At 49.8% G+C, this 14,221-nt stretch overlaps 1 protein-coding gene across 3 annotated transcripts in view; it reads left to right on the top strand.

Moving 5' to 3' along the window:
- The window catches only part of ARRB1 (arrestin beta 1), a 111,977-nt gene that overhangs the window by 53,996 nt on the left and 43,760 nt on the right, over positions 1-14,221 (top strand). Inside the window, exon 1 of one of the 3 annotated variants that reach the window (XM_060273991.2) lies at positions 8,263-8,486. The exons of the other annotated variants lie outside the window; for them this stretch is intronic. Within the exon in view, the coding sequence (XP_060129974.1) occupies positions 8,386-8,486 (101 nt within the window). The 5' untranslated portion in view covers positions 8,263-8,385. Of the gene's footprint in view, positions 1-8,262; positions 8,487-14,221 lie in introns of those variants that run through there. 3 annotated transcript variants of the gene reach the window in all.

Raw genomic sequence — 14,221 nt, 5'->3', positions numbered from 1 at the left:
GCGGCAGGAGGAGGAGGAAAAAAATAAGACATCCCTTGAAAATAAGCCATAGTGGGTTTTTTTGAGGAAAAAATAAATATAAGACATGTCTTATAATATGAGAAACACGGTAGATACATTATCAAAAAATGGTTTGAAATCCGTATCAGGATATTGGTTTCATAATATCAGACATGGTGATATATCATGGAATTTAGAGTTGGAAGGGACCCCAGGGGTCATCTAGACCAACCCCCTGCAATGCAGGAATCTCAGCTGAAGCATCAGTGACAGATGGCCGTCCAACCTCTGCTTAAAAACCTCCAAGGAAGGAGAGTCCACCACCTCCCAAGGGAGACCGTTCCACTGCTTCTGTCATTATTCCTTCTGCCCCTGTTGCTGTGTAAAGTACTATAAAATAGTTGTTGTAATAACATGTTAAATGTAAGTAAAATGTACAGTCATACCTCTGGATACGAATGCTGCAGGTTGCGTACAACACGGGTTACGAACGCGCTGAACCTGGAAGTAATGGAACGGGTTACTTCCGGGTTTGGCAGTTCATAGATGCACAGAAGCGTTGAATGACATCATGCGCATGCACAGAAGCACTGAATTGTGACCCGCACATGCGCAGAAATGCTGATGCAGGTTGCGTACTGTTCTGGATGCGAACGGGGCTCCGGAACGGATCCTGTTCGCATCCAGAGGTACCACTGTATCAGCTTTAAACCCCTAAGTAGTAGAAGTTGCCAGGAAAGTACCCCGTTCGTCTCTACATAGCTCCATCCTTATTTCAGGCGTTGTGTTATCTCAGTACATCACAATGTTTAGCTGGTGAACACCAGACATTGCTCAATCCTAGATCCACCGGCCCAAAGGAGGGTTCAGGGGAGGGGCTGGGTTCAGGAATACCAAAGACGAATGTCAATGACTCTAGAATGATCGGTTAAAATAAGGTGTCTCCCAGCCTTTGCAGACACAGGACGGACACTGCAGCAAGGAGATGGCTTGTCCGCAACCAAGCTAACATGCATTTATGCACAAAGCAGCATACATCAGTTTGCCCAGGAACCTTCCCTCCCAACAGGCCGGTGAGGCCGTAGGTGGCAGCTGTCCAGAACTTCTCCCCTCTCTGGGCCTAGAGCCCAGCATCCCAAGGCCTACCGATAAGCACAGCATCAAAGCCAGCCAATTAGCATGCATCAAAGCAAATGAATACATAAGCATGTATGAGCTCACTTGTGCAACAACGGCCAATTAGTTCGGGGTTATCTTGACTGCCAAGATGGCGTTCGTGGGCCTTCCGGAACATTTCACCTTTGGCTCAGCAGAACCGGAAGGATGAAGGAGCAAAGCACCACAGAGGCTCAGATGCAAAAGATAAAACGGACATGGAAATAAGAACATAAGAAAAGCCTGATGGATCAGACCAGTGGCCTGCCCAGCCCAGCATTCTGTTTTCTCAGTTGCCCCTCATGGACAGCCCACAAGCACAAGAGCCCTCTCCCCTCCTCTGATTTCCTGCAGAGGGAAGAACATTGCCATCCTAGCTAGTAGCCAGAGGCATAGCAATACCCAGGTGGTACCCGGTGCGGAATTTTTTTGTCACCCCCCCCCAACACGCCGCTTTGCCACGCTTCTGTACGTTCTTGGCCTGCCATCTGCATGCAGAGCCTATTTTGGAGGCAGCCATGCTGTCACGGTCCGGTCGGCGGGCGGTTGAAGCCCTGGCTGAGGACGTCAGGACCAGAGGCAAGGTGGTGGTGTAGAAGCAGGAACAGGTGCAGGGTTGAGGGTCCAGCCACAGGCAGTCGCAGGGTCAAGGAGCAAGGCAGAGGCGGAGGTCTGGGAGTCAAGGAGCAAGGCGTCGGCAAGGCAAAGGTCCAAGGGTCGAGGATCAAGGCGTCGGCAAAGGCGAGGGAGCAGGGAGCAAGAGGCCAGATGCAACCAGGCAGGGATAGCGTTGCTGTGGCAAAGAGCTGAAGGGAAATGCTGAGCTTTTATCCCTCCCAGCTCCTGCCACCAGGTGCAGTGAGGTATCAAGTGGCCTCACCTGAGTGACCACTCCTTGCTTCTCCAGCACAAGCTGAGGCCTCACCTGAGTTGCCACTCCTTGCTTCTCCAGCATAAGCTGAGGCAGGCCCCAGTCCTGCAAAGCATTACAGGCCCCAGAGCCTGACTCCTGCCCATACTCCTGACACATGCGTCTGAATCCCAGTTGCTGGAAGCCATAGGAGGGGAGAGTTGCTCTTGTGCTCGAATCCTTCTTGAGGGTTTACCATGGGGGCACCTGGTTGGCCACTGGGAGAACCGGATGGCTGGCCTAGATGGACCATTGGCCTGATCCAGAGCAGGCTCTTACGTTCTATGATTCTTATGACCAGAGCCTGGACTCCTTGAAGGATCAGCTTGAAACCTTGGAGCCCAGAAGGAGCCCAGGGTTACAGGGGATGTTGTTGGCCTTTTAATGGGCCACGTGCAACATTCAGGGGGTAGAGCCTCTTGTCAAGGAATCTCTAGCCCAGGCTGTAAAGATCTGCCACTTGGCCCAGGACATCGCTGAGACAACTTGCATGTTCTGCCTCCGCAGTACTGGTGCTAACCATGGTCCTGGAACCTACACCATGGCCCCTCTCCAAGGTGCTGATCCTCACATTGCCTAGTCTAGCCTGTTTGAGGGACAGTGGATCAGCCCCCTGCTGAAAACGTTTGCTGACCCCTGGTCTAGCCCAGTGGTGGCGAACCTATGGTGTGCGTGCCACAGGGGGCACTCAGAGCCCTCTCTGTGGGCACGCGCCCCATCGCCCCAGCACAGAGCCGGCAGAAGGCGAGGGTGGCGCATCGAGTCCTCCACTCAACTTGTGTCCAAGTAGAAGCACCTCAGGTGGGGTGTCGAGGGGTGCAAAACAAAGCCACAATACCCAGGATGTGCATTTTCCCTTGGGGAGCCTCCGCTGTGGGTGGGGAGGGCGCAGCGCTCTGCACGCTCTCAGAGGCGCGCTGTCGCGTTGGCGGGCCGCTGAGAGTTCCGAGCAGCCGCCTTCCTCTTCCTCCTGCTGCGAGGTTGAGGTTTTACACACTCTCCATCCAGGGCCAATGGGAGGTGCCAGGCAGGGCGCGTAATGCGGGAGCCGGCAGGGGAGGGTGGCATCGCTGGCAAACCTCAAGAAGCCACTTTGTCCCAGCACTTCTGTCCTGTCCTCATTGCCCCTCACCCTCACCCCTCACTAGCATGTTTTGGAAGACTCGCCCTGCTGCAGCCTACACACACACACACACACACACACACACACACACTGAGACAAGCCTAGCAAAATTTCTCTGTGCATCTGTTGACTCCCTTGGAAGGTGCTGGACTTTCCTTCCTTGGGGTTTTTTTTCAGAAGAGGTTTGGTGGCCAGCTGTTGGGGATTCTTTAGCTGTGGTTCTTGCATTGTAGGGGGTTGGACTAGATGACCACTGGGTACACCATCTGGAACACTGCAGTTCTAGGACTCCGTCTCTGATCACATCTGGCTGGAAAGGAGGCGGGAGAGACATTACTTCATATTCTCCAGAGTCCCCCCCCCCCGAAATCTCACCCACAGGCCAAGTCCCGATATGCCTTGTGTCAATTTGCGTTGCAGGGAGTTGGTTAGTCACAATTACTACATGGCAGGGGGTTGGACTAGATGACCTTTGGGTCCCTTCCAGCTCTGCAATTCCAAGATTCTAAGTTAGACCCTGCCTGCTGCCATTTCAGCATGCTTTTTCTCGCAAAACAGCACTCTCGGGGACAAACTAGACATTTGGGAGCTCCCCCCAAAAAAAGATTTCAGAGGAATACTTTCTATCGGGAAATCTTAACAGGGTGGCTCAGCACGACTTCAAAGCACACACAGGGTTCCCACCCCCCTTTACCGGGGAGTCAGACATACTTCCCGCCTGTTGGATTGAAAGTAATGGACTTTCAGCTTCTGCCCTGGTGCCTCTTCTTTTATAAACCCTGGTGCTTCAGCAATGGTGAACGTCTGGCTGTTAGTTGTGTGATAAGGGGCTCCGTGAAGCATCTGCAACTTTCTTTTATAGATTCCTGGTTTGTAACGAGCTGCTTAAGACGATAGCTGCGCCTGTTCATCCTCTGGTGGATATTAACAAGGCTTTAGCGAAGGTGGAGAAATGATTTAAGGAACATAGATAAGGATGCGCAGACCAGCCGCCACGCAGGCTGCAAAGGCTTTGAAGTCCTGCCGTTGGAAAATGGACAACGTGTTAAAAGATGAGTTTCTACAAGAAGAGACAGAGGAGCGCAGAGGGACGATGCCTTGCGCATAGCAAGGATAAGGCTATACTATATTCCCAAGTAATATTGCCTGGCTTATTGGCCATCTTCACAGGGTGATGTAGGAGCAAAAAAAGTTAATGCCAATCGAGTGCCAATCGAGGGAAGTCATAGTCCTGCTCTATTCTGCTTTGGTCAGACCACACCCGGAATACTGTGTCCAGTTCTGGGTACCACAGTTTAAGAAGGATATTGTCAAGCTGGAAGGTGGTGGGCAGAGGAGGGTGACCAAGATGATCAGGTATCTGGAAAACAAGCCTTGTAAGGAGTGGTTCAAGGAACTGGGTATGTTAAGCCTAGAAAAGAAGAGACTGAGAGGAGATATGATTGTTGTTGTTGTTTAGTCGTTTAGTCGTGTCCGACTCTTCGTGACCCCATGGACCAGCGTACACCAGGCACTCCTGTCTTGCACTGCCTCCCGCAGTTTGGTCAAACTCATGTTTGTAGCTTCGAGAACACTGTCCAAGCATCTCGTCCTCTGTCGTCCCCTTCTCCTAGTGCCCTCAATCTTTCCCAACATCAGGGTCTTTTCCAAGGATTCTTCTCTTCTCATGAGGTGGCCAAAGTATTGGAGCCTCAGCTTCACGATCTGTCCTTCCAGTGAGCACTCAGGGCTGATTTCCTTCAGAATGGATAGGTTTGATCTTCTTGCAGTCCATGGGACTCTCAAGAGTCTCCTCCAGCACCATAACTCAAAAGCATCAATTCTTCAGCGATCGGCCTTCTTTATGGTCCAGCTCTCACTTCCATACATTGAGAAAACCATAGCTTTAACTATACGGACCTTTGTCGGCAAGGTGATGTCTCTGCTTTTTAAGATGCTGTCTAGGTTTGTCATTGCTTTTCTCCCAAGAAGCAGGCGTCTTTTAATTTCGTGGCTGCTGTCACCATCTGCAGTGATCAAGGAGCCCAAGAAAGTAAAATCTCTCACTGCCTCCATTTCTTCCCCTTCTATTTGCCAGGAAGTGATGGGACCAGTGGCCATGATTTTGGTTTTTTTGATGTTGAGCTTCAGACCATATTTTGCGCTCTCCTCTTTCACCCTCGTTAAAAGGTTCTTTAATTCTTTCTCACTTTCTGCCATCAAGGTTGTGTCGTCTGCATACCTGAGGTTGTTGATATTTCTTCTGGCAATCTTAACTCCGGCTTGGGATTCATCCAGCCCAGCCTTTCGCATGATGAATTCTGCATATAAGTTAGCCATCTCTGAGTATCTAAAGGCTTGTCACATAGATGGAGCAAGCTGGTTTTTCTCCTGTTCTGGATGGTACGACCCGAACCAATGGATTCAAGTGACAAGAAAGGAGATTCCGATTAAACGCCAGGAAGAACTTTCTGGCCGTAAGAGCTGTTGTACAGTGGGAGAGGGTTTGGGGGCTCGAATCCTGCTTGCAGGGGCTCCCTGTAATGAGCACCTGGTTGGCCACTGTGAGAACAGGATGCTGGACAAGACGGGCCTCCCTGGGCCTGATCCAGCTGGCTTTTCTTAAGTTTGGAGGTTCTCAGCTCCCTTCAGGGTAATGGCTTCGATCCCCACATTGGGCAAACGTTGCCTGCCTTGCAAGAGTTTGGACTAGATAACCATTCTGAGACTACAATTCTATGAGTCTCCAAATGCCACACGCTGGATCCACACCCCAAATTGTCCCCTCTGCCAAAACGGAACCGAACCGGGTCTCTTCCCCATTCCCCATCCTTGCCCTCGGATGCCTTTGTCTTGCTGCTAATTTGCATGGCAAAGAGCTTCCTTAATGAGCTCCCTGGTAGGGAAACAGCTGCGGCTGTCATGGCAACTGCAGGGCTTTGACACCCCTCCCTGGGAGGAGTCTCAGCAGGGGTACCCCCTCCCTGCCTCTGCTCCTCCCCCAATTCATCCATCTCCCCCTTTCGGCCAGGTATGGGGTGTGTGTGGCTGTTTCTGTTTGGGGGGGATTCCAGATGGGGAGAGGGAGTCCCCTCGCCTTGATGGGCACCCAACCTCATTAGCGTCTTCGATTTCTTAGGGAGGTTGCGCTAATGATTGACTCGAGTCGGTCTGATTCTTATTTGGGGAGGGGGGAGTGCCGTGCAAGAGAGAGAGGGAGCACGGCAATGAAAAATTCATGGGACCATAACTAAAACATGACACCCCGCAAGGAATAACCATCCATTCCATGCGAGCAATTTTGCTGGGAACAAATGATGCCCGTGCAGGGAGGGGAAGCAATGCTTTATTGCAAATAATTAGGAAACTCCATTTTCCAACTGCATGGCTCATTGGTAGAGCAAGAGGGTGGCAGGGTCAGTCCCCGGCAGCATCCCCAGGTAGAGCCTTTTCCTCCTGAACACTTGCTTGCCAGCCAGTAATTCCCCAACTTTGGGGTCTCCTGCTGCTGTTGAACTACAACTCACATCATCCCTGACCACTGGTCCTGCTAGCTAGGGATGGTGGGTGTTGTAGTCCAACAATGGCTGGAGAAGACCCCCCAGTTGGAGAAACACTGTAATACAACTTCCTTGGGTTCCTTGTTTGTTTGTTTATATCCCACCTTTTTCTCCAAGTTGCTTGTCCTTCTCTCCTCCCTTGTCTCATCCCCACAACAACCCTGTGAGGTAGGTTAGGCTGAGAGGCAGTGGCCGGCCCAAGGTCACCCAGGGAGCTTCATGACAGAGTGAGGATTTGAACCCTGGACCTCTGTTGGTGCATCCTATAATTACATTAGCTTTTTTTCTTGGCTGTTGCTGCTACTGCTGCATCACACTGTTGGCTCATGTTAAAGTTCATTCCCTGAAGGCAACTCCAGATAAAAGGGTCTCAGTGGGTCATTGGGGAGGGGGAACCTGCTAGGGAACTGCCTCTACTAGTCAACACAGCCTGGTGGACATTATCTAGGAATGGAGGGAGAAATTTTCATCAGTTTGCACCCGAAGGCTAACTCACCTGATCCAAACCTGTAAGGGAGCCAGAGACTCCCTGGTGCTTCTCCAAATTTGTTTCATCGTTCTCCAAGGAACGTGTCCCAAATGCATGCGCTAAGGTAAAGTGTGCTTATCAGTGCTTGTGAAAGCGACATACAAAACCACATTACAGTGGCACCCTGGTTTTTGAACATCTCGGAAGTCGAACGTTTCGGTTTTCGAAACAAAATTAAAAAAGTCCCTTCCAGTTTTGCTTTTTGAATGCCAAAAACCCAGAAGTAACTGCTTCAGTTTTCGAATGCTTTTTGGAAGTAAAACGTGCCACGCAGCTTCCGTATTGAGTTTTCCGTAAGTAAATGCTTTCGTGAGTAAATGCTTCAGTTAACGAATGTTTCGGAAGTCGAACGGTCTTCTGGAACGGATTACGTTTGAAAACCGAGGTGCCACTGTATTTTGGAGGAAACTGTGCTGCAAAAGTGTTTACATTAGGGCAAACGGCATGCAATAAGTGGTGCGTGTTAGAAATTAGCAGGAAAACACTGGCAAATTTCCCTGTGCCCCGCCATTTGAAACCTGATGTGGAAATAAAGATTGGAAAAAAATGGGAAACTGAGAGAAACCTAAACTGGACTATTTGCTGATTCCTTTGGACAAAGCAAAATGTCTCGTGCCAGCTCAGAGTATTGAGCTGGCAAAGCCTCTGTTTCAGAAGCAGGAGGTCCCAGGTAGGGCTGGGAGGAAACCCAGAGCTGCTGCCAGTCAGGGTAGACAGTATGGAGCTTGATGGACCAGTGGTCTGACTCGGCGGGAGGCAGATTCCCTGCTTCCCTCTGAAGCTGCAGAGACATGGAATGCCATCTTGCTTTTGAAACATCCGGCTGCCTCTTGGGCTGTGGCCGGTGGTTTTTTTTCGTGTTTCTCTGGAAGCAGCTGGGTTGTGATGCATAATAGCGGGATTTCCTTTGCACCGTCCCGCGGGCTGGGAAACGGCTGCTTGCTTGCTTGCATCCCGGCCTGCTGCGGCGCTTGCCTTCCCGAATACCTCGCCCTTGGCGTTCCAGCCGAGAGCTTTCCGTGGATCTGGGAAGGCACCCTGGAGACCCAGTCAAGGAACAGATTTCTCTCTCTCTCTCCCTCTGTCGTGACTGCTGCCGGCTGCTCACTTGGCAAGCCGGAGAGCCCAGATGAAGGGGGCACAGGGAGATTCGGCTAACAAGTCCCCCGTTTGCTTCAAAGGCAGGGATGGAGTCTTCAGGAACATGGTTGCAGAAGACTTGACGAAACGGTAAGGGATTGCGCGGGGACGAGATCAGAGGATGCCGCCGCAGCCAGAGCCCAGTCAAAGAAAATCGTTCCCCGAGAAGGGAGCCACAGCACCGGTACAGCAGATTCATTTTCCCAGAGCAGTGGTTCCTTTTTCTTACTCACTGAGATGCATCAGTTGCAATTTGCTTTCCGTCCCCCGCAGCTGTCCCCCGGGGAATGAAGAGGGTTTGGGTTTTTGTGTGTGTAGGGGAGGGTAGTATCACCTTGAGAGGCACCTGAAGTCTTAAGGACCTAACGATGTCATTGGGCCACTACCTCCTTGGGGGTGGGGTGGGGTGAGGGTGCTATTGGGCAGTATCTGTGACATCACTGCTGGGTGGCGCTCAGGGTGGTCCTCTCTCGTGCTGTGCAGTTTTGGAAACTTAAAAAAGAGTTTTCTTTTCTTTTCTTAAACAGTAGGTTTCTGTTTTGGTAAAATCCTTGTTCACTTGGGTGGATGAGCTATCCAGCAAGCTCTTCAAATGGGGGAGGGGAGCGCTTCGAAAACAACACCCTTCCGCCATGAGAGTCTTTTTGCTTTTTATTAATGCATTTTCTGAGCTAGAGTACAAGAGAAAGAAAGAGAGAGAGAGAAAGAAAGACAGAGGGAGAAGGAGAGAGAAGGAAAAAGGGGGAGAGAGAGTTTATTGGACCTAAGACACGTTCTCCATAAGAAAAGAACTAACTGTATGTTTTTTCCTAGGGCAGCTTTTCCCAACATGGTGCTCCCACCCAGATCTTGCTGAACTTCATCTTCCAGCACCTGTTCTGGCTGGGGTGGCGGCGGCAAGTTATAGTCTGGCAACATCTGGAGGGCACTGGGTTGGGAAAGGCTGCCTTAGAGCAGAAATGGAATTTACCTATGTTCATCTTTGGGATTGCACAGGCCCTAGGAAATGAGGTAATACTTAAGAAATCCCACATGAGCAGGACTGGTTACAGGTAGGTAGCCGTGTTGGTCTGGATCGAAGTAAAATAAAAAAATTCCTTCAGTAGCACCTTAAAGACCAACTAAGTTTTTATTTTGGTATGAGCTTTCGTGTGCATGCACACTTCTTCAGATATCTGGTATCTGAAGAAGTGTGCATGCACACGAAAGCTCATACCAAAATAAAAACTTAGTTGGTCTTTAAGGTGCTACTGAAGGAATTTTTTTATGAGCAGGACTGTTCATTAAGACCTCGACCGCAGACCCACCACGGGCACCTCTGCTTTCAGGCTCAGGCTGGTAGCAACTGGGGGAGCATGACCTTCTCGGTGGTGGCGCCATCAATTAAGGAGCGCTTTCCCTAGGGAGCCTTGCTTGCCGCCTACTTTACTGGGGCTAAGGCGAAAGGTGAAGCAGATTTTAATCTCCTGTGGTGTTTAAAATAATAGAATCATAGAAGTGTAGAGTTGGAAAGGACAACAAGGGTCATCTAGTCCAACCCCTTGCAATGCAGGAGTGTTCTGAATGGGGTAACTCTGCCCCTGAAGGACCAGGTGCGCAGCCTGGGGGTCATTTTGGACTCACAGCTGTCCATGGAGGCGCAGGTCAATTCTGTGTCCAGGGCAGCTGTCTACCAGCTCCATCTGGTACGCAGGCTGAGACCCTCCCTGCCCGCAGACTGTCTCCCCAGAGTGGTGCGTGCTCTGGTTATCTCCCGCTTGGACTACTGCAATGCGCTCTGCGTGGGGCTACCTTTGAAGGTGACTCGGAAACTACAACTAATCCAGAATGCGGCAGCTAGACTGGTGACTGGGAGCGGCCGCCGAGACCACATAACACCGGTCTTGAAAGATTTACATTGGCTCCCAGTACGTTTCTGAGCACAATTCAAAGTGTTGGTGCTGACCTTGAAAGCCCTAAATGGCCTCGGTCCAGTATACCTGAAGGAGCGTCTCCACCCCCATCGTTCTGCCCGGACACTGAGGTCCAGCACCGAGGGCCATCTGGCGGTTCCCTCGTTGCGAGAAGCCAAGTTGCAGGGAACTAGGCAGAGGGCCTTCTCGGTGGTGGCGCCTGCCCTGTGGAACGCCCTCCCAACAGATGTCCAAAATGAAAACAATTACCAGACTTTTAGAAGACATCTGAAGGCAGCCCTGTTTAGGGAGGCTTTTAATGTTTAATAGATTATTGTGTTTTATTTTTCTGTTGGAAGCCGCCCAGAGTGGCTGGGGAAACCCAGCCAGATGGGCGGGGTATAAATAATTTATTATTATTATTATTATTATTATTATTATTATTATTATTATTAGCAGGAATCTTTTGCCCAATTTGGGACTTGAACCCGCAACCCTGAGATTAAGAGTCTCATGCTGTACCAACTGAGCTATATTGTGGTGAATGTTCTTTGTTTGGTCTTGTATATACAGTGGTACCTTGGTTCTCAAACTTAATCCGTTCCAGAAGTCCATTCCAAAACCAAAGCGTTCCAAAACCAAGGTGCGTTTTCCCATAGAAAGTAATGCTAAATGGATTAATCCGTTCCAGACTTTTTAAAACAACCCCTAAAATAGCAATTTAACATGAATTTTACTCTCTAATGAGACCATTGATTTATAAAATGAAAGCAATAAACAATGTACTGCAGTCACACAATCAATCAATCAATCAGTAGCTGAACTGGGTTCCACACAGTCACAAAAGCAAAACAAAAAAGTCGCAAAAAAGCAAAATAAAGAGCAAAGACAGACCTCAGCGTAGCACTCAAAACGGATGTGTGGCACTCAAATCGGAAGCGTAACACTCAAAATGGAGCACGTTCAGCTTCCAAAAAAAGTTCGCAAAACGAAACACTTACTTCCGGATTTGCAGTGTTTGGGTTCCAAGTTGTTTGAGTCCCAAGGCGTTTAAGAACCAAGGTGCCACTGTATAATGTTACTGTTGGTCTCCTTTTCGGTTTTGTTTGTGTGTGCATTTCAAATTGTGTGCATTGTAGATGGATTGGTTTGAACTTTTGACACGTGGAGGTGTTTGACTCCTTGGATTTTGATTGATTGATTGAGAGGCTGGATACAGTCGTAAGCAGAGACCTGCAGTTGAAGGCCCCTTCTAGTCCAGCATCCTGTTCTCACAGTGGCCAACCAAATTCCCAAAAATATGGAAAGCCTGCAAGCAGGAGCCAAGTGTAGACCCCTCTCCCCTCCTGCCATTTCCAGCAACCTTCCAAAACATTGCTGCCTCCGAAAGCGAAAGGAGAGCATCGCCGTTGTGGCTAGGAGCCACCAATCGTCTTATCCTCCAGGGCAGAAGTGTTTTTAATCAGTCGATAAAACCATTCTCTAGAAATGCACCTGCCATTCATGGGAAAATGATCTCCTGGTGCAGGAGTTGCTCGCAGTTTCATTTCTTCTGTGCTGATGTAAGCTGCTTGCTTAAAGGTAAAGGGACCCCTGACCGTTAGCTCCTGTCGTGAATGACTCTGGGGTTGCGGCGCTCATCTCGCTTTACTGGCCGAGGGAGCCGGCGTACAGCTTCTGGGTCATGTGGCCAGCAGGACTAAGCCGCTTCTGGCGAACCAGAGCAGTGCACGGAAATGCCGTTTACCTTCCCGCCGGAGTGGTACCTATTTATCTTCTAGTCCAGCATCCCGTTCTCACCGGGACCAACCAGAGTAAGGTAAAAGGTAAAGAGAACCCTGGACAGCTAAGACCAGTCAAAGGTGACCATGGGGTTGCGGCGCTCATCTCGCTTTCAGGCCGAGGGAGCCGGCGTTTGTCCACAGACAGCTTTCCGGGTCATGTGGCCAGCAGGACTAAACTGCTTCTGGCGCAACAGGACACCCTGGCAGAAACCAGAGCACTTCATCAAACCTACTGGTAAATCCGGCCCTGCGCGCTGCCCTAAATGCTTTTCTGCTGTGGAGGCAGAGATAGCCATAGCAGCTACCGGTAGTAGCCCCTGACAGCCCCCTCCTCCTCCACAAATTTGCCTTTTGAAGCCATCTAGGTTGAGTGGCCATCCCTGCTTCCAGTGGGGGGGAGTTCCGTAGTTTAACTGTGCGCTGCGTAAAGGAACTCCTTCCTTCTCTCTGTCTTGAATCTTCCAACATTCAGCTTCATGTAGAGGCTCGTGAGTTCCAGCGTAATGGGGGAGGGGGGCATTTATCTGTCCGCTTTCTTCACGCAAGGCATAATTTTGCAAACTTCTCCGCCCCCTCGATCACTTGGGATGAGGCGTTCGCCCTGAAGTCCCTGCCGTCCTGCTTTTGCATTTGCTTGCAAATGGTTCCCCCAAAGGTTGCATTTAAGTGCGTGTTTTAAAAGGTGATACGGTTATTTCTAAATGTTTGGGCGCAGGCCGGACGGTAGAGGAAAGGGAAGCTGGTGGGGGTGGTGGGGGGTGGTAAACAAGAAGGAGAGAATGAGATAGTTTGTGCCATTATTTTAAGTTGCAAATCACCCCACAGGGCACGGACGGAAATGCGATTTATGCATGTGATAAATAAATGAATAGCAATAAAAATATAAAATGCTTGCGTGCATCTTCGGGATAAGGCAAGCTGCAGATTAAAATGATCAATGAATCATAGTTGGTCGGGGTGGGGTGGGGGTCAGTATTTTCTGGTGTGGTCAGTTTCTTCAGTGTCTTCGCTTCCTTTTCCATCCTGGCATCCTCCAGATGTTTTGGACTACAAAACCTCTGGCGGGCATCAGGTTGGCAGGGGCTGCTGCCCTGGGAAGCAGTCAGCACAATGTACTGTAAATCCACTAGAACTGTAGTTCAGAACTTCCAGGGCAGTGTTAGAAACTCAGCTATATAAGCCAGATGACAGCTATATAAGCCAGCTATATAAGCCAAACTCAGCTATATAAGCCAGATGGCAAATGTCTTCTTAATCCAAGGTTGCGGCTCTAAAGTCTTATTTTTCAAATGATGGACTGACTGTGATAGATTCTCTGCTAAATATCTGGCTTGTTCAGATGACCAGTTAAGAGCTTTGAAAAATGAAAGACGAAAAGTCTCTTGATCTGGGGACTGCACACATCTATATTGGCCTATCTAGACACTATACTTCTATTGATGCAGCCCAGAATTGCATTGGCTTTTTAGCTGCTGCATCACACTGTTGACTCATGTCAAGTTTGTGGTCTACCAGGATTCCTAGATCCTTTTCACATGTACTGCTCTCAAGCCAGGTGTCTCCCATCCTGAATTTGTGCCTTTCATTTTTTTGCCCAAGTGTAGTACTTTACATTTCTCCTTGTTAAAATTCATCTTGTTTGCTTTGGCCCAGTTGTCTAATCTGTTGATATTGCATGGTTGCATATGGTCACGTGCTGCTCTGTTTTTGATTCACATCAGTGTTGCAACACAGGGGTTTGGTTGGTTGTATTGTACTGTTGTATTGACAACGGCCAATCTCGTTCGGCATCTCACAGTGGCCACCCAGATGCCCACAAGCAGGATCTGAGCACGAGAGCAGCTCTCTCCTCCTGCGGTTCCCAGCAACTGGTATTTAGAAGTGTTCCTCCCTATTACCATGGAGATGGAGCCTAGCCATCCTGGCTAGTAGCCACTGAAAGCCCTCTCCTCCTCCATGGATTCGCCTCCTCCTCTGTCAAAAACATCCATGTTGGTGGCCGTCGCTACCTCCTGTGGCAGGGAGTTCCATAGTTTGTGCGCTGCACAAAGAAGGGCGCTTCTTCCTTTTATCAGCCCTGAATCACCTGGGAGGCACCAGGTTGGGTTTGGTGGCAGCGGCGGCTGGCTTGTGCAGGAGGTTTAGATTT

This window comes from Zootoca vivipara, chromosome 4 (genome assembly GCF_965207765.1).
Source record: "Zootoca vivipara chromosome 4, rZooViv2.hap1.1, whole genome shotgun sequence".
Classification (NCBI taxonomy): Eukaryota; Metazoa; Chordata; class Lepidosauria; order Squamata; family Lacertidae; genus Zootoca; species Zootoca vivipara.
Note: the sequence above shows the minus strand (reverse complement) of the source record. Positions and strands in the feature narration are given on the sequence as shown.